The 21,166-nt window shown below is 34.3% G+C and overlaps 2 protein-coding genes across 6 annotated transcripts; both read right to left on the reverse strand.

Moving 5' to 3' along the window:
- Window positions 1-3,843: 3,843 nt before the first annotated feature.
- On the reverse strand, window positions 3,844-10,093 carry LOC132056097 (uncharacterized). Of its 5 annotated transcripts, none has more exons than XR_009414723.1 (4): window positions 9,858-10,093; window positions 6,024-8,282; window positions 5,648-5,718; window positions 3,844-4,853 (listed from the first exon to the last, which is right to left on the reverse strand). XR_009414723.1 is itself a non-coding variant. In XM_059448163.1 (3 exons), the coding sequence occupies exon 2, from the start codon at window positions 8,140-8,142 to the stop codon at window positions 6,031-6,033; it is 2,112 nt and encodes a 703-aa protein (XP_059304146.1). In that variant the 5' UTR covers window positions 8,143-8,282; window positions 9,858-10,093; the 3' UTR covers window positions 3,844-4,853; window positions 6,024-6,030. The 5 variants fall into 5 exon arrangements, 3 of the variants coding, with proteins under 3 accessions (XP_059304146.1, XP_059304145.1, XP_059304144.1); XR_009414722.1 differs by having other exon boundaries at window positions 3,844-4,856; XM_059448163.1 differs by lacking the exon at window positions 5,648-5,718.
- Window positions 10,094-11,092: 999 nt separating this feature from the next.
- Window positions 11,093-18,021, reverse strand: LOC132056099 (protein NUCLEAR FUSION DEFECTIVE 4-like). Its single transcript, XM_059448164.1, has 3 exons — window positions 17,441-18,021; window positions 12,082-13,007; window positions 11,093-11,989 (listed from the first exon to the last, which is right to left on the reverse strand). Exons 1-3 carry the CDS (start codon window positions 17,774-17,776, stop codon window positions 11,491-11,493), a joined length of 1,761 nt encoding a protein of 586 aa, XP_059304147.1. The 5' UTR covers window positions 17,777-18,021; the 3' UTR covers window positions 11,093-11,490.
- Window positions 18,022-21,166: the final 3,145 nt, after the last annotated feature.

Consider the following 21,166-nt stretch of genomic DNA (forward strand, 5'->3'; position numbering starts at 1 on the left):
ATAACATATATCTTTCAAATTTTGATTTCTTTGTAACAATTTTTTTTATCTATAATTGTTAATATAGAAAATTATAATATATTCTTAATTAATTTAATAAAAATATTTTATTAGTTTTGCTTTTAAAAAATCCAATATATACAACAATGGTTCTTATGTTTAGATCTGAACAGTTAGTTAATTGAAATGGATATTAACCTGTCGGTATACATATAGAATATTAAAGAATTTAAAAGAAAAAATCTAGAATCAAAATATTAATTTTCCCTCATATTCTTACTAATTTTCTTTTTCATATCGATGAACAACTTTCATTGTCATGAGAGTGAGAACAAAGTCCGACTCTTTCCATCTCAAAGACTTAATTCCATCATATGTTTTTAATTTTTAAACTCCATATTTTAATTATAACTAATATGATGGTACATAAAATACATTTTGTATATGTTGCTATATATAATAACAATTAGAATGTTTTCAAAAGTTATTTAAAAAATACAAACCTTAAAGACTAGCTAATTAAAGTGAATAAACATGTTCGGCCCGTGCATCGCACGAGCATATATTGCTAGTCTTTCATAATATTTGAATTCAAATATTCTTAGGAAGAGTATTTCGAAATACTCTTCCTAAAAATAACTTTTAATCTTCTTTCTATTCTATTTTCGTTATTCATCCTTTTTGTGCAAAAATAGTATTTATAATAATATTTACATAATCATGCACAAATCTTAAATCCATTTCTTGAAGTTGAGTCTGCATGCATATATGGCTAGTATGAGAAAATCATGCATACAAGAATTATTTGTAACCAAAATAAAGCTTAAAAAGAAATATCTTCGAACATGAAACCCTTTTGCATCTTATAGGAGAATGACACCGTCAAACATGTTTATGCGATTTTTTTTAATTCCTTTTCTCTTCATTTTTTTTCGTTTTTCAATGTTTTCAGTTTACTACACAGGGAATATCTTTGCAAGAAGTGTGTTTCAATAGCCTAAGGTTTTTTATTTTGAATTTAGCCAGTTATACTGAAGACCAAATAAAATGTGCAAAATGTTGACTTTGAAAAAGAAAAATAGTGTAGTACCGTATAATTGAGTGTTACACCCAAAAAATAAAGCGGGAACAATGAAAATAGCATACGAGCCCTTACTTGATGTCTGTGAGAACTGTTCTATAGCGGATGAATCCTTTGAATCACCGGAATGTCAAAGTTAGTAGATACTAGACTTGGAACATCTCCCCACACGCGTACTAAAAGCGAGATTTTGAAACTTAAAACTCTGGTTTGAAATAAATGAATGGATAGGTTTGATGAAGTTTATGAAATATGCGATAATAATAATAATAAAATTTTATCGTATTGTCTTTCACACGAAAGTCTGTGTGTCTTCATTCCAATAGTCATAGTTCAATCGATCAACAACACCCATCCAATCTAACCTTCTTGTGTGAAGCCTTTTCCTTCTAGGTAACCATAGGTCCTCAATAGCCGTGAACAAAAAATAAAGTTGAAGATAAAAAGGTTTGGCCTAGTTAATATCGTCTTTTGATTTCTTCTCCCATCTTATTGTCGAGATCCACTTCGTCCCTATAACCAACTCTTATTGTGTATGAGATCGCTTTGTGTGTGATTAAATCTTATTCCATGGATAACACATTCCTGAATAAAGGCAGATAATCAATTTTCCTAGTAGGCATTAATTTTATCCCTTTCTTTGTTGATTCATGTATAGGGTAACAAGAGCTTCGCAAAAGGTTGTGAGCCTATCTATCCTTTCTCCATGAGAGTATTTTCAAGAAAAATGTTGAGTTTTCAAGAAATTTTTTGAGGAAAGAACAAAAACATCTAATTTAATTTCAGAGAAAACAACATATATATATATATATATATATATATATATATAAAAGCTGATTAAGAAAAATTATTATAGAAACAAATTTTTAAAAACCTTCAATTTGTATGTTCATGATGTTTCTTTGTGTATACTCGCATATCTCTCTTTCCAAATCAGTCAAGTAAATGAATACCGCGAACAATACGTATGTTGATTCAATTGCATGCATGCAATGGTAAAGAAATATAAAAAGCTATACCGCCCTAATTTACCGTTATATTTTTTTTATGAACTCTAATTTTTCTGCCAAGTTCTTTTACTTAAACAATGTTAATGTTAACTATTAACCTCTTATTTTAAGGTTGTTAAAATTACTTACTGCTAATTAAATGACGTAATAATCTTTTAACTTTACCCTTCATATTTCTTGTTCTCGTCAAGTTCCTTATGCATGACATTATGTTGACTAGCAAAGTCTTTTTCCTACGCAAACAATTAGATTCTTAATCTTGCATTTCCTAATAATACTCTCACTTAATACACAATTGAAGAAAAGAGGCAAAAGTCTTCATTTAATTTTTATCTTTGTCTGATCCTTCCTTTCTTCGTTAAGCTCCACTTCATGCAAACTATTATTAGTAGATTAGTTAGCCAACTAATTCCCTTTGTAAAATAATATGATTAAGTAGTAATTATTGCGTCCTAAATCCGTTTATTAAGAAAACAATAAAAAAGATAGTGAAACACATTCACATTTTCCTCAGGTTAGATAATACTTACTGTATTAAGTAAATAATAAGAAGAAAGTAATTAAGAGGAATTAATTTTTTTTTTCATGATCCTCATTAATTTGTTCATATCGTTCTCTTTGCAAGCAATAATGTTAACTAGTTAATAGGAGCAACTAAATTATTTTCATATTAACACGTTAATCTATTGCTTTGCCTTATGTGATGGTGACAATTTTAGCACAAGAATTATGTACAAACACATATTTAATGTAAAAAAGAGTAGTCATTAATTGTATAGTTGTTGGATTTCTTTTTTAAATAAATGATTCGAATAATTGGGTCAAATAAAGAAGCAAGTCGATGGTTAATACGACTCCCAAATTATTGCTTCAATTAATGGAGTTGCCACTTTGCTTTAATATTCAAGTCTTTATAGAAGATTTCATACAAGGATTTTCTCCTACAATATATGCAGCGATCCCAACTTTGAATGTCATTCTTCCAAAGCCTATGGCAAAATTCACAAAGGATTTCAAATTTCACGGATGAACCCAAGGATATTCACTTGTGAAATTTAAAACTCCGCGTGACAATTATTATTTCTTAAAAACAAAGCCAAAAAATGGCCAGTGGTGTTATTTCTACAATGTGTGCATATTCAAGTACTTCAAATTCATAAACTACATATATGCGAGTAACAAGATTTACTGAATTGCAACTACACCAGCACTTGTGGACTCATCACTTAAAACCATGAGGATTCATTGCCAGAAACAAAGCGACAATTAGGAAAGCAATCCTAAGAACCGAAAGAGCATCATGAGAAAAGTGGCGGATGTAAAATGATAGGTGGGGGTTCAATTGAATCCCTAACTTTTGACTAGAGCATAAATTTATGCGTAAAAATTTATAAAAATTACAATAAATAGTAGACATGAACCCATAACTTTTAAAATACAACAGGTTCAAACTAAATTTTTTATCAAAATGATACATGTCAATGCTACCCAGAGGTGGATTGGGTTTAATCGTAAGATTCTTAGCATTGAACCCATTATATTTTCAAAGTTATAGGTTCATATCTACTACTTTTAGTAATCTTTTAAACATAAATTTGTGTCCGCGGCAAAACTTATGGGTTCAATTAAACCACTACCTATAATGCTAGATACGCCTCTGACTGGAAGATATAAAGTCGATTATGTAAATGATGAAACCACAGGATATGTTCATAGTAAGTAGCAAGCAGGTCATGCAGAAGGAGATAATAATTTTTGGAACATCTTATCATTAGCTTTTGGTGTCAAAATGTAGATGTCCCACTATACTTGTATGCACAGAAAGATAGAAATAACTAATTAACATTCCCAGTGGAAATAATCGTCCACATTCTAAATGAACAGTAAGGACAAAATGTTGCCAACGTATCATATGAGAGTTTGAGTGTAGACTGCCTACACTGGAAATGCAAAAGACATTGTACTGGTTCCACTTTTCATTGAGCTATGAGAATACGTCTCTCAGCAAGAGGTCTTTCATGATTTAGATCATCATTTCGCCTTGAGACCTCCACTTCAGCTATTTCCATCACATGACTTTGACTGGTAAGGAGAGATGTCACACATAGAGGATTCAGAAAAGTCTTGAGGAGTTCCTGGCTCACCCGACTGCCAAAAACCAGCATCTTTGGTCATATTTCCCATGTGAATGCTAAATAATGATTCATGAGAGGTTACATTCCTCTTTGCTGGGTTTGCAGACTCATCTCTAGCAAACACTGAAGAAGGGATCCTGTAAGATTTGTTTGCAGAGTTGTCCATTACTTGCATGGGAGGTGATTCTGTAGTTGACGAATTGCCAGAGTGACTTGGAAGAATACGGAGTTTCTTCTGACTGTGATATGGAGGGTGACACTTCATGGTTTAAAGGTTCACTACACATGGTAGAGCTCCCAGAAATAGGGTTTTTGTTGTCTGAGAACCGTGATTTTTTATCGTTATCAAGTTTGGGTAAGTTATAAGCAGTAGCGGTGTAATAATCAGATTCATAATCAGCCTTGCCAAAGGGGTCATTCAGTGTCGAGTGAGGTGATGAACTGCAGGAATGAGTCCGAGAAACTTAAAGTTTTACCGGAAGGGGGGACTTTAACTCCTAACAGAAACGGTAGGAGGTGTCCCTGTATTTTCCTCAGTTGAGGTAAGATGCTTAGGCTCCATAGCTGAAGGCGTCTGACTAAATTCATCATGCAAAGTTGCCATACCAAGACAAAGAGTTCAACCCTCTGCTGCCATAGAAAGAAGTGAAATCCGAATCAATTCAATGTTCAAGTCAATCAATGATTTACATTTCAAATCAAAGTTTCATGAATTATCTACATTGAGCTATCTGCTTGGCCCTATGCTTGCAACAACAATTTGCGTGTGAAAACTTTACTTTTGTGTGTTACCGATTTAGGACAAGGTCGTACCATTTTTGAGGTTACAGTCCATCAAGGCAACCCTGCATTTTAAAACCCGTGCTAAACAAGAGATTTGGAAAGCCAAACAGCAAAAACCAGAAGAAAAAGCACATAGTACTAAACAAGAGATTTGGAAAGCCAAACAGCAAAAATCAGAAGAAAAAGCACGTAGTACTGAGTTCTTGTATGTGCGCTTGTGCCATAGAAAACCATTATTCTGTATGATTTGTTGCCTGTGGCAATTAAGAGTTCAACCCCTCTACCCTTGCTAAAAAATTTAATCTGTGGAAACTGTTAAACTTTGACGGGAAGTATTGCAATCCAGGCCAAAGAGTTGCTTTAAGGACTTGCAGAATTATAAAATAAATAAATAAATATATATATATAAAAAATAAAAAAAATAAAAAAAGAAACCACACTTCTAGATTCAGGTAAAATAATCTATGGATTCAATAAAGAGCCTGCATGCAAAGGTGTTTGATCTAGGGCTAGCTCCATGCACAATACAGCAATATAAGAACCAGAAAATAAGAAAATCTAAGAAACATAAATTAAAAAGGAGAAGAAAATGAGATCATTTGGGCTATGGCAGTAAAAGAGAAACGATTAATACTCACTGTGCTGAAATTGATTTGAAGTCCCTGTAGTTCACTTCACAAAAATAGCACCACATAACCCATAAAAGCCACTAAAAGAAACAGAAAAAGAAACAGAAAAAGAAAGCAATTATAAACTTAAGATGGTTTAGAAAATTTATTGACGAAAAGTTACTTAAGAAAAAAACTTGAAATATACAGTATGATTCAAGTTTTTTTACAGTATAGCTCTTTCTTGATCGGTAACCTATAGACGCACAAAAAACCAACTCCAAACGTTCATTTGGGTGCTTGATTCATGGTCTTCAACTACTCTATCATTGGCAGTCAAACAAGGGGTTTTGGGGTGGGGGGTTGTTGGAGCTAAAACTACTGAGAACAACAAAACAAAAATTACTTGATCATCAAGCAGCAACCGAGCTCGTTTCTCTCTTGGCTTCAACTGTACTTGCTTTCGCCTTCTTCTTTCTTGAATATGTTACTATTGGCTTTGTCACATTGCTGTCACCAATCACACAGGACTTCTCTTTCTCTTTGCTTTCACCACATGTCCTTTCTGAGTCTGAAGGATCTGCAGCTTTTCTCTGAGCCTCTATTTGAGCATCTGTCATGACTCTAAGAAGTTCAAAGGGCAGGGCTGCAGGATCCAGCTCCCAGCAACCAGTGGGAGCATTTGGAGCTTCTTGGCCTGTGAGAAAATATGAAGGTACCTGATGAGAGAAGCGAAACATCTCTTCCCTTGGAATATGGCGAATATATTTAGGGTCCAAACATTGACGGAACACTGATGTGAAGCCAGCTACTTTGACTAATGGAGCAACTGTGACACCTTCCTTCTCAGAGTAGTCTCCAAGTACTTCCACCATATCATAGTTTCGTATCACATCATCCGGAGTTAGCTCATTCCATTTAGGAGACCAATGCCTGTACAGAGCCCAAACATCCCCTTTTCTGGGGAAAATTTGGATAACACCTCTAGCCCCTTTCACCCACTTGACCTTGTGGGAGAAAGAATTGAGCGTCTTATTGGTTTCATGCTTGCCAATTCTGAAATCTCCACTGGTCTTGAGGAAGCCAGAACCCACCCAATTCATTGAGCCGAGTTCAGAGTTAGTTTTGGAGTTCAGCCAGCTGAATTCCACTTTAAATGGCTTCTTAGAAAGCACATTGTGAATTAGAGCATAATAGCGCGGCATGCCATCATCATCATCATAAGCAGCCCAGACTTGATTGCGCTCAAAAGATTTTTCTGTTCGATCCTTGTCAAAATTATGGAAGTCAGGATCAGGAACAATCATTGACTTAACTTCAACAGTAGTCTCTTTCTGCTCGGATAATATTTTGGAATCCAGCACTGCATCATTGGCAGTTTTATCCCTTCTCGGATCATTTGTGATAACTTCAGAAGCAGTTTGCTTCTTCTTTTCCATGTCCTTTTTCTCCTTATAGGAAGTTCGAGAAGCAGCAGCTGCGCTCCATTCTTTAAGCTTCTTGGTGATCTCCATCCTAGCCTTTTTCTCCAGCATATTGCGAATTTCTGAATTGGATAACTCCCTTGAACTCTTAGCCAATTCATTTCCTTGGCTACTTCCCATTCCTTTTCTTTGAAACTTTGACTTCAAGTCATCTATGCGTCTCTTTTTCTTCAGAAGAGCCTCCTGATTCCGTGCACTCATAGCTGCTTCTGCATGAGCTCGCTTCAAATTCCCACCAGCTGGCTGACCGTGGTGTGCAGCTTGCCTAGCTGTAGGGACATAAGGCTGCGCCCCATTTGCACCTTTCATCTCAAAAGCTTGATCCTGCTGAATATTTGCTCTAACGGTTGAGCCAAATCCAGAATTTGGAGCTGTCGGGAGCTTCACACCTGAAGCAGAAGAACCATTAGCAGCAGGATAGTTTACACCCTGTTGCTGCTGGCGGGAAGACCACGGAAAAGCTGAAGCTTGATTGGTCATGGGAGCAGCAACTTCCCTTGCCAAAAAAGGCCGGCGACAGTTGGGGCACATAAGACTTTTGTTTTGGTAAAGCTTTAAGTATTCATACTTTATCTGGCATCGATTGCAAAATGTCCAGAATGTCTCAGGTTTTGGTGGCTGGGGAGCCACCGGTGTGGCATTCCTCATAGCACGCCTGTTGTCATATATCATTTTTTTGGTTCTATCAGACAACAAACTCCAAGCTTCAGATATCATTTTAAACGCCCCATCTGCCCCAACAGATTGATTTTTATCAGGGTGAAGAGCTAGAGCAAGCCTTCTGTAATGTTTCCTTATTGTTTCATCATCAGCCGAGGGTTCTACAGAAAGGATACCGTAAAAATCCACTTCACCATTAATCTTCTTCTCATGAGCAACATAAACATTTATCACCTCCAGGAACTGAGAAAGACCATCAAGGCCTGGAAACAGATTTCGAGCCTTCAAAGCAAATTTTAGAGCTCCAGCAATGTCCTTCTCAGTTAATTTCTGCTCAGCAATTTCTTTAGCCTTAACAGCTTCATCTTTATAACATTCCATTTGCCAACAACTTTGGCAGGCTGCAAACAAGCCAACTTTATTGTCACCCTCAGATTCAACCAGCAAATGGAGCAACACACGACAACCTGGTTATTGCGTGAAGTGAATTATGGAGAAGAATTTTCTTTGACTCTTCAAACCTAAGAATATCAACAGTATAAAAATGCAAGTCAGAGAAACCACAAACTTGAAAGCGGGAAATAATACCATAAATAGAGAATGGTACTAGTAACAGAAAGTAATAACGATTTTTTTTAAAAAAAAAAAACCAAGTCGGATTAAGTGTGAAACTATAGGTTTGATTCTTTATGGATATCATGAGTTAATGCACTATATGGTTTCCACAAACACCGGAAACAAGAACCCATGAAAGATTCTGAACTTTACGGAAACTAAACCTAATTAGTAATAAGACAAGGGAAATTTACAACAATGCCTATCATTAAACCGTTTGATCTATTGAATTAACTGTATTAAACCTTTCTAAATCTAACTATGTTTATTGAGAATCACCATTTTCTTATTTCCTAAAAAAATCAGATATGTTTCATCAATTAGCCAAATGTAAAGGACTGTGGACAAACAGAAGTAAGAACCAACAAAAATGGGACACAAACTTCTGTACAATCTTTCCGTTCGCAAAGGTAACCTCACACCAGATCATGGATGTTTAAAGAAGCCAAAAACAAAAAGATGGAGAAGTTGAAAAATAATATTCTCGGTACAACAGGACATAGTAACGACAAGATCGGGACACTCGTTCCAGCCACAAAATAAATGCAGCTTACGTTTTGAAATTTCTCTCCTATCATGTCCCTAAGTCTATAGAAAACTGGTCAAAGAATCGTAGGAAACCGACAAACTGAATTACCGACCTTTTGAAATCTAAATTACTATGGCCCGAACAGCAATTTTCAACATCATTAAGTTTCTCTGAGCACACAAATAGCAACTGAATATGCTATGAAACCACAGATGCATCTCTTCATGCTCATTTAACACTCGAAGTACCATTTGTACAAATAAAGTTGATTTATACAGATTTCTCCTGAGACCCTTTTTCAAGAACCAAAAAAAAAAAGTGTCAAGCAAAAAGAGCTAGGGTTGGCTGTATGAATTCTCCGCATTAATTATCTTCTTGAAACAAAAGTAAAATTCGACAGCTCGAAAAGTCATCCTAAATCTTCATTCTTAAACCATTCTAAACTGATAAGTAATAGATACCAATTTATGACTCTGAAAATCTACTTCCTTTTACAAAAGTTTCAGAATTTCATATCGAACCCCACTTGTGCGATTACACTGGGTATGTTGTTATTGTTATTGTACACTTCAAAAATGGCACATTTTTCTTCTTTGTAAAAACATTCAACACAAAATCTACAACAGAATCCCACAATCAAAGCTTCAAAAAACAAAAATATTCATCTCTCAAATAGACTTTAAAAATGTATTAATTACAGGTATTTATATACAGATTTAAGTCATCTATAATCAGCACAGATTAAAAAGAAATAAGGAAGGGTTATACATATATACATACAAGAACACAGAGATACATTTACATATACACACACAAAACACACACACACATACATATACATGACATGTATATATATAAACTAATACAGAAATCATCTTGAAACAGTTACAGCAAAACCGAATGCAACCATGCATGAAAACAACGCAAAAACATTTGATTAAATGAAGTATACCTATAAATAGAAGCAATGTTGAACCGTATAGACTGACTCGTTCTTAAATTTCCACACAAAAATAATTGTTTTTGCCTTTTATAGCTATACAGAGTGTTGATCGTTAAGAATTTCGACAAACCCTAGAAGAATGTGCAATTTTTGGCTGGTAAACACTATTTTTTCGAAAAAAGAGAGAAAAAAGGCTTTGTTTTGATGAATTTAAAGTGTAATATTTTAAGGTTTGGCCTGACCCAATTTATTCTGATCTTTTTATAGTTGGAGAGAGGGAGGGGGGTGCAGGGGGGTTGGGTGGGTTAGTAGAGGTTAAACCCTTACCAGGGTTAAATTTTAACTATAGTTAGATAATTTAACTTTTTGTAATTTGGAGAATAAAATTTAATAAATTAATTTTTGGGCTATGTGCATTGATTGTAATTTTCCTTGCTAAATTTTTTTCCTTGTATTTTGTTTTGTCTTTATTATCAAATCCTGATAAAAGTTTTGAATTAGTACTGTATAATTATACTTCCTTGAATAGATAGCAGTAGCAGGACCTTATGTAAGATTTCATCTTAATATCTGAAATCTATTTCACATTTAGTAAACTTAGCAACTTTCTTAATAAAATAAACAAGTAAATATGGAAAAAAAAAACTAGTGTTGAAGATATTTCTTTCTGGTGTTTTGGTGAATGAGAACCAAAATGAGCAAATACTAACATTAAAAAAACATTAATATTTTTTATTTTTATTTTTAAGATCAGATTAAAAATACTATTCATGAAGTTTTTCTTTTTCCTTGAAATTTCTCAACTGTCATTGTGACAATGCAGTTAGCACTGAGTTGATGATTAAGAATCTGGTGTAAAGTTGTAATGACTGATATATGATTTAGCTATGTTTTTTTCTTCTGTTAAACAGAGAGTTGTATTACTCAAGGCTTTTGCACCAGATATTTAAGGTCTTAGACTGCAATTCTGCAGAAAACATGAACTCTGATTTTGTGTTTTCTAATTAACTTAAGCTGGATGAAACATTGCATCAGAGTGAAAACCAGTGTTTTTTACACTCAGATACTGTCCAAAAACCAGAACTTGAATTCAAAACTATCACTATTGTCTTTATCTGATACTTCCCAGTCTGTGTTCTCATCAAACCGACAAAATATTGTCTTTTGCATAACCTCCTACACTGCTGAAAGTTAAAGCTACTATCTCTTTACATTCAATGAAAGAAGCAGACAAGACTTGAAAGTAACCGAAGGAACAAATGCATTCTCCATTTCTTTAAAAATTAATAATGTACCACAAATAATGATCATGACATATGATCAAGAATTACAGATGACTGACATCTCCAGCAAAACAAAACAACCTCCCATATTATGAACACACTTATGTTTCAAAGCCTTCATAGACTGAATTACAAGACTCAAATAATATGTTTCAGTGGCAATCTCAAAATTGTGTTTGTCTAGACCACTCTACAATAGTTTATAAACAAAGAGACATGATATAGGCTTCAGTTTCTGGGGCGTAGATGCAGATTAAATATGTGACACATCTCTTTCCTCAAAATCACTTGAGATCTGCCAAGGAAACAGGATACTTTTGAATGCTACAGACTGCAAAGTATCTTAGGCCGAATATCCTTCAAGCTTGAGGCTTGCCATAGAGTTGCGCATAAACCCTCTTTGTTCGATGCACAACAATCATACTCAAGATGAATGCAATGATGCAGAGTCCTGACATGATGCCCATTGTGAGTGAATAACATATGGAACCATAACAAGTAAGATAATCATCCTTAAGGAGAGGCACTCCCAGATTCAGTCCTGAACCTGGAACCCGACGTTCATGTTGTTGTTTTGCCTGATAGTCATAAATACCACTAGCAATAACACCAGAAAAGATCAGTGAACCAGCTGGACTAGCCAATGTAAGGAAGTTATACAATGCACCAAAGCTTTTCAATCCAAAAAGTTCTGAGACTGCAGCTGGTACAATAGCCCAGTGTGCTCCGTAGCAGAGTCCTATCAACACAGAGACTACATATATTGAACCAGGCCAACCCATAGCATAGAAGAACAGAGCAAATGCCATAACGACTTGAACTGCAGCCATTGCCACTGGTCTTGGGTATGCATAGTATCTGATAATCATTATAAAACAAGTTAAAGCATCAGAAAAAATGCTTTGCTTTAGGCAGAAGCTATATTAGTACTTAGGAACTTGGAAACATACTTTACTATATTCTCAGAGAAGTATCCACCAGCAACACGGCCGAGAAAGTTCCAAATGCTAATCATTGAAACAAATATATGGGTGTTAGCATAACCTAACGACTGAGACATCTGGCCCAGATTATCAATCACCGTCAAACCAGAACCAGATGCTAGAACTAGGGAGATGAAAATAAGCCAAAAGTCTGCCTTTACTAGAGCCTGAAGTAAAGTGAAATCCTCTCCTCTGCGTGGACCTTTTCTCCGCTTGACTCTAACTGCTCCTTCTGCTGCTGCTTGGAATAGTTTAGCTTGCAAGTGCGCAATTCTCTTTTGTCTTTCTGATGGTGGGAGTGTTTCTACCTCAGGAGACTTATCATCTTCCGCCTCGCTGAGGCTGAGAATGAAGCTCCCCATTCTAGAGGATTCTTGTTTCTCTGGCTCAGGAAGAAGGCTTTCCTCCAAAACCGGTCTTGGTCCAGAGAAGAAAACCAAAAAAATAGGAATAATAACCGGAAGCACTATTAAAATAAGTAAGACAATTGTCAATATGGTTACGACATTCTCATTTAGACTGCTTAAATCCTGAAGCAGCAAAACTGCCAACAGATAAGCTGCCAGGATAATGCAAATGCTGTAGGTAAATAGGAAGCTGGAATGATCTGAAGGTCTAACTTGTTTGTGACCATCTACAGGTCTAACCAAGAACATCACAGCAGTAATTACAATTGATGGCCCAACAGCAACCATGAAAACAAGGGAGGCTTGATCAGGAAAGTTGAACATAGCATAAGCTTGTGTCAAAATTGCACCACTTAGCCCAGCAAATCCTTTAAGTATCCCCACTATTGGACCACGGCTTTTAGGAAAATTCTGTACACAGGAAACTAAGGCTCCTGTATTGAAGTAGGTCTCACCATTAGTTCCAATAAATATCAAAACGCAAAGCTGCAAAGAAGAAAAATCCTCAGTCAATTAAATATTACAAAAAAAACAAACTGTTGCATTACGAAAAACACATAGAGAGAGAGAGAGAGGAAAATTCAGAATTGTGCCAATACATCCAGGATGAAAGGGAACTCAACCATTAGTTTACGTTGAACATGTTTTGATTGGTTTCATTTAAGAAAATCATATTTACAAATTGAGTAATTGATAAGAAAAACCCATTCACTATTAGGTACCATCTGCATTACTGTATTATTGGGACCGCTAGCATTTTATTCTCCATGCTCAACACCAAGCCTTCCTCATTTGTCCCATGTTATTTCTCGTCATTGTCTTCTTCACCTCTTCGCACTGTTAGTTAAGCATCACTCCTTTTTATAGGTGTGTGTTGTTTAGCCTCTTAAAGTGTACCATCTCAGTTTATTTTATCTTCTCTAGGTTCATCTTAACCATTTCTTCCACTCAGTAGATTGTTATATCATTCATTTTTGTTTCATCACATGTCTATCTTTATGTCCTCATTTGGGCCAAGCTTGCTTACCAGTGGTTCTTTTGGCTAGTACATGCCAATTATTATTTAGCATTTGTTATAGCCAGTATTACAAAAGCCACATTATCAAACTTTCCTTTAATGTCATTACAATGCATTACATCCCCAACCCACAACACTGATTCCACCTACCTCCAGACCCTTATAGGAATCATCTTGACCTATATCTCTAATTCTTCATTTCTAGAAACAATTGGCTCCAAATACCTAAGTTACTAGCTTTAAGAAATTTGTCTGTCCTCAATATGCTATTACCGCTTCTTTCTTTTTCTGATAAAGCTAGCTTTCAGGGGTATAAATAACTCCTTTTCTACAATGTTAATTTTCTACTTTCAAGTGTTTTTGGATAGTTATTCTGTCTAAAGTTGATTACTTCCCTAGCTTCATCTATTAAGAACCAGCTTATATTGTCTATATCACAAACATTGTGGAGCCTTGTCTTGTATTCCCCCTATTCTCTATCAATGTAATAAAGTTAAAACTGCTTTATACAATAGCTTAAATGATATAGATACATCCAACCCTAACATCTTTCCTCTCTAAAGCTGATCGTAAGTTGATCTATGAATTCCGCAAGTATGCTACGCGAAATGCATCAAGGAAACTGCCTGCAAGCCTAGGTTTTTATAATTTCGCAGACAACATATGTCATGACTGCTGGGAAACAAATTGGACACCATAAGGAGTTTCTTTCTAAATGTCAGGATTTCACTATTTTGTTATGTATAGGTCTATTAGCAGAGCAATAGTCCATCTGTCCCAGTGTATTGGCCAGTTAGTTTCTCGTTCTATTCTTTAGCACCTAAGGGTGTGGGCTACGGTCAATGAAATTGGAATGAGAACCATTGGAGACCAAAGTTCAAATACCAACAGATGCAGAAAAGTTAAAGTGACTTTTTCCCATCTACCTAAGCCTTGGGTTGCTGAGTTACTAGATACCTTTACTGGTGGGACCATATGAGTACCCGGTTAAATAGTTGAGGTGCTCTCAAACTGGCCTAGACACAACTATTTCCAAAAGAAAAAAAGGGTTTCTCTTCTATTCTTCTGTTTCCAAACAAGGGTTTCTCTTCTTAACATTACATTGTTAGTTGTTACCACCTGTTTCGTTTTTCTTTTTATCTTTCTTAAATACATACTGTTACCACTTTTCTTGTTTCTCAAGTTCAACAACTTCTCGTTCCATTTCTACCATCAAGTTCATTCAACTTAACTTAAGAGTTCAGCAAGCCAAAGTTGTCCAACTTATATCCAAGTGTTGATTAGCTACTAATAGCTTCAGTAATAGCTATTGGGATTCTTCAACCTAGAAGCAAGAGAAACAACAGTGTTCAAAATTTTCTCATTCAGTAAGCGTTAATACGTCTTGTACAGCAGCCACTGGTAAAAATGAGATGATGCTGTCCAATTTTGCTGGACCAGTGAGCAAGATTAGTTATTTTCTTATGATAATGATATTTAGTAAAGCTTTGGGACACTTGGTCCAATAATTCAAAGAGTCTGGGTGACAAATACATTATTGTGGTTTACAGCCCATGAAGCCTATCTTGTCACCGGACGGGTGCGGGGACCTAAAATAATTCAAAATTATAAGAAAAATAACTTTCCTAGAAATAAAAGACCAAATTGGTTTCATTTATAATTAAATTTTAATTTTTAATTTACTGTCTCAAGCATATCCATGATCTACTATACATAGTAAATTTCCTAGCATCAATTTTATAAATATATTTCTACACTGAAATTAACACAAAAGACAGAGTGACTTGAAAGTTTCAAGTGTTATTGTCTTATTGATGATGTTAGAAGATAAACACAAAAGACAGAGTCAATGGAAAGTTTCAAGTTTTATTGATAACGAACTGTATACAGTAATGCCCCATGTGGGATAACATGCGATAGCAAATCCAAGAACGTATAAAGCACATCCATAAGTGAGTTACATATCAAAAACTATTTTCTAAGCCTAAACTTTCTAAAGATCCTCCAGAACACAAAGTACAAACATTACAGCAAAATGAGGACTCATACATCACTATCACATAGACAATAACTTGGGATCAAAACAGAACATTTAGCCAGGCAGATCCTTTAAGCAATAACTGCTGTAAAGACAACTTCTCTAATCTCTCATCATGGAAGACAGGTAAGACATTTTCTGGTTCTCTCCTGCTTTTCCGATTTTAATCTTACCTGCAATCAGTTATTCTCTGGCTACAGATGTACACAATGCTATGATCTTATCTAGTTAAATTTCATACACCTAATATTTTGTTCCCAATTGCTGCATTCCAGTTGGACACCATAAATATAGGTCTCTCAAGGAAGTGATGAACAGAGATCAGTGCTTCAAATGCATCTACCTAATTGTTATGATCGGTGGTTCCTGTGATCTGTCTATAGATTGATATTAAGATATTCAAGTAAATCATAAACCAAGGAACATGTCCACATAGCTAGCAGCTGGTTAGATGAATGTGCCTGGTTGGTTGGATAGTATTTCCAATCTGAACTGAACATCTCAAGATACTGAACAAGTAGTTGTTTCACTATTTCATGGCCATATCTCATAAAGAAAAGAAAATCACTCATGGAAGTTCTACTATCAATCCAAAAGCTACAAAAAGGGGAAACTCAGAGCCAATATAGGCTTCACCTGCAACTTTATTTGGAGAAAGGGGAGAAAAAAAAAATCCTACCATTAAAACAAAAGAGACGTTACTTTTTAAGAATCCATAGATTGTTCCCCAGCATAATTGTAGGTTATCAAATGATATATTCGTGGGTAAAAAGCACTACGAAAGCTGATGCATGATCACTGAGAAGTAAAGTTACCAAATCCAGCAGTAACTATCTCAGTTTAGCTCCTTCATTTTTCACCCTCCGTATCAAGGTTCTCAAAAGAAAATATAATGTCGAATCCTTTTGAAATGACTTTAAGAAGAAAAAGCTATCTAGCTTGCTTCTTTGTTTCCGTTTATTTTTTTTTAATTATCATTTCCTATGAGGTGAAAGGAGGGGAGATCTGGAAGTGACAGAAACGATTACCATGGGAACTTGGCTTTGAGATCAAATTCAAACTTGATCAGCATGCCATTTCACGTGTATAATGATATTCTACTCATTTTGAAGTTATCAACGAGAATTGCAATTCAAAACCCAGAAGTTTGAAGTCCAATAATACAAAATGTCATGCAGCTTCTGAATATCCAAAATGCATTTTGGTAATCATAGAGGAATCACTAGACTAATATTCTCCAGAATGTCGGTACAAAAATTGCTAATAGAGAAACCTTAAACAAAGTTTTTCTCATGATTACTTTCTCTACTCTTCAGGACTTGTTCCATTTTTAAGGTAAACCTTCTATTAGCAATTTAGCATACATGAAATTGGAATTCCCCTCCATTTTTGGAGGAAAGTATTGATGTCAATTAGCACCCAAGGGTGTGGCTTAGTAGTCAATGAAGTGGCTGGAGGCAAGTAGTGATGTTCAAATCCCACCCAAAGGTGCAAAACACTAGGTGATTTCTTTCAGTCCTAACCTTGGGTTGAGTTACCTGATCTCGAGGTTCTTTGGTGGGAAGTGGCAGGTATTAAGTGAAATTAGTCGAGGTGTGAGCAAGCTAGCCCCAACACCACGGTTTCAACAAAAAAAAAAAAGTAGTGATGTCAATTATCTCCACTAGAGCTCCTTCTGCTGATTTCTAGCCAATTTGCTAAACAAATTGATCCTATTACTCTATCTATTAGCAAGTATAATAGCTCAAATTTTCAGATCATAGCAAATGAACCTAAAACTTCATACTACAAAAACCAATAAAATTGCAGAACGACAATCATATACAAGAATTGCAACAGATAAGAAGAAAAAAGTGAACTGACCACCCAGAGAGGCAAAGCAGGCAATTTGTGAGCAATAATCAGCCAAACAAGACCATATCCAACAAAATTCTGAACAACACCAATGAATAAAACAGCCCATATGGGCAAAACTTCACACAAACTACCAGCAAGAAACCCAATGGCATCACCCAAATCCTTAGCCACACCCAATAAAGCAACTTGCCTCTGGTTATAACCCATACCACTCTTGATCACTGGTGATATACTCCCAAACAGATACCCAATTCCAGAACAAGACTGAACCCACATAGAAGCTACAAAAACTAGCCATCTATCATTCAGAAATGCCCTGATTTTCTCCGAAACTTGCACCATTTTTTACTTGCCAATTCTTGATTCTGATTTTTGTGTATGCATGAAAAATGGTGCAGCAATAACTGGAGTACAAGAGTAAAAGTTGGTGGGTGTTGATTGATCGACAAATGCTTATATTCTTGGAAAATTATAGTGGATATATGTTGCACGCTAGTTATTACTTGTACTACCCCACCACGCCAGCTACCTCTATGTATGTGGCTGCTTCTTGACCTTTTTGTTCCTTTTTTTCAAATCCAGACTTTATTGTCTAATATTTGTATGGAAGAAATGAAACGTGAGTCTAACTATCTCTATCTTTAAATAATTCAAAAAGTTCCTCAGATTTTGTTATAAGTTGTTAGTAGCTGCCTTCAGTTGTACCGCGGTTTCCACCCTCACGTAGAATTTGAGATTTATGGGTTTTATATTTTAGGATAATGACATTAGACGCTAGGGGTGTACAAAATAAACCGACAAACCGCACCAAACCGATAGCAAAAGCGAGTCAAATCGAGAAAAAAACCCGATTAGTGGTTTGGTTTGACTTGGTTTGGTGTTGGAAAAAAAAAACCCGACCATAATTGGTTTGGTTTGGTTTTAACTAAAAAAAGTCAAACCGAACCAAACCAAACCAACCCGACATTACATGTATTCAAATTTTAAAATATTTTATACATAAAAATATTTATTTGTAATGTAATTTATAAATATTTCTTAAATATTTTCGTAGTTCTTTAACTATTATCATATTATTCAAGTTTAAACTTCGAATTTTGAATGTCAATAAGTTTTATATCCTACGGATGTTAGTAACTCAAATAAAGTCCAACTCAAATAAAGTCCAAACCAAAACTAAATCAACACTAATGCTAACAAAAGAAATTCAATTTACCACTAGGAATGACAATAATGTTGGATATCTATTCTTCAATTTTGCATAATTTATTTAGAGAGTGAAAAAACATAACTTAAGTTTTATTTCTTTGTCATGTAATTAATACTTATTAGCCGTACTTATTTTAGCATGACTTAGTATTTTTAGATTATGGTCATTTTCTTTATGGCTTGTTAATTAGCAATATTTATTTTGACCGAATTTATTAGCTTTTGTTGAATATTTTAATAGAAAATGTCATCACTTTTTCTCACATTTTGTGTTATTTTCTTAAGAAACACCTTAATTATATAGTTGTATCTTACTAGAACTAAAGGAATATTTGAAGTAAAAGCTATATGTTTTGTATCAAGACTATTCCGAAAAAAACCCGAAAAATCCGAGAAAATCGAATAACCCGAGAAAACCCGAGGTTGAAAAACCCCAATTTTATTGGTTTGGTTTGGTGTATAAATTTAAAAACCCGACGCAATTAGTTTGGTTTGGCGTTTAAAAAATCCGAACCAACCCGGTCCATGTACACCCCTATTAGACGCTAGTAATTAGGTTTTGAATTATATATATATAATAGATTTCTTAATATAAATATAAAGTTTGGATTAAAGCTATTGAGTCCAATTGAAATGTGCATGATATTCTAGGGCCCCGTTTGGACATGATTTGAAACCCGGTTTGAAACCATGGATTGAAATCACATTTGGATATGTAATTTGGATATTTTAAGGAGTATTTTCTCTTATAGGCGTAAAAACTCCACAAGTTGTGAAAATTATCAAAACATTCTCAATTCTTATGCAATCTTACCAAATGAGCAAGTCATAGTTCATAACAAAATTAATACGCTAAATTATAACAACCGACTCAAAATTAATACTAGAAGACGTTTCTAAAAATACAACATCAATTGATCAAATTTTAGTTCAATACATAAAATTAAACTGTGGGTCTTTTTTTTACAAAATTAAAAGGTTGGTAGACATAAATAAAGGTGGAAGTTAATGAGATTGGTAAATGATTATTGGGGGTAATTGTTAAATATCTACCAACTTATGGGTCTTTTTTTACAAAATATAAACTTATGAATTAAATTTTATATTTTAAACGCATGTCCAAACGCTGTTTTGAAACCATGGTTTCAGAACTCATGGCCAAACGCCTACTAGCTCTGTCGTTGCCTCCCCCATGTCAATTGGGTGATTCAGGGGAAAAACTTATCAAGATAAATGCTTATATGTGCACGTTATATTTACACTAATTCAATAAACACATGATAAGTATACCTATATATATAAACTAGTTACGGAAGGTCCGGGCTTAAACTCAAAATATAAAAATAGAAATTCTTATTAAATACGTATAACGTGACACATTTTCTACCGCATAATTAATTTAATGTATTTGCAGGTTAATGATATCTTATTGATAAGTTTTATAATTATTAAAGTTTCTTCGTCACACAATTATATGATTTTTAATGAAAAGTTTATTCATGAGGAAGAAAGTTCAGTAGAAAAATTAGCAAATCTCAAAGGGACACAATGACTCGACAGCCTATACTAACATTGATTATGATAAAGTATGATAATTACAACTTGCAAAGCTCATAAATCAAAAAATATTTTCGTATTTTGTGAATTTGTGAGCGTGTGATTTTATTCATAGATAAAAATCGATTTGTTTTGACATTTATTAAATTTTCATTCATTATCTTGCGTCCAGGGTTTATGCTAGCTAAATGTGATTTTTCCACCTTAGTTTCAGACGAAATTCAAGAAATAACCTATATTTATTAAAGTGAACCTCAAGATTCAATAAAATTTAATTCTTCATGTATTCTCTATACTAAAAAAAATATTAAATTTACTTAACCAAACAAGATTTTAAAGATAACTCGATCTCAACGGATGACATTGTCTTCATTTTCAACACTATATGGCATCACTGAAATTTTTTTACTTTCTGTATTTATAATAAATCATAGATATTTCAAAGGCGACGTATAAAATTGTCCATAACTTTTTTATTAGGCTAAAATTACATTCTTGAAAAAATTATCTTATAAAATAAAAAAAGGACCTAAAAGTAATTAATTAAAAAGTTTGACATTAATTTGTAAACTTTTGTGAGGACTACAAAAGTCCTTTGATTGTCCCTTATATATAGTAGTAATATTTACCATTTAATTATTGATTAACTGATGTATTTTCTTCAACTTAATTCATAACTCTTAATGTTAAATTATTTGATTTGGCGTAGACATATATTTCCACCCTGCATAACTTAAATAAATACTCCACGTGACATGTATATATTTGAAACGTTGTTAAAATTTAGCTGTATATATTTGAAACGTTGTTAAAATTTAGCTATGGCTAATCAACACATATTTTCATCTTAATTTTATTGCTTAATATAATAAACTTCATGTAATTTAATGAAAACATTGAATTTAATTAAGTTTTTTTTTTTAAATAATATGCCACCCATTTAAATAGATTTCCTTTTCATGAACC

Source organism: Lycium ferocissimum, chromosome 5 (genome assembly GCF_029784015.1).
Source record: "Lycium ferocissimum isolate CSIRO_LF1 chromosome 5, AGI_CSIRO_Lferr_CH_V1, whole genome shotgun sequence".
Taxonomy (NCBI): Eukaryota; Viridiplantae; Streptophyta; class Magnoliopsida; order Solanales; family Solanaceae; genus Lycium; species Lycium ferocissimum.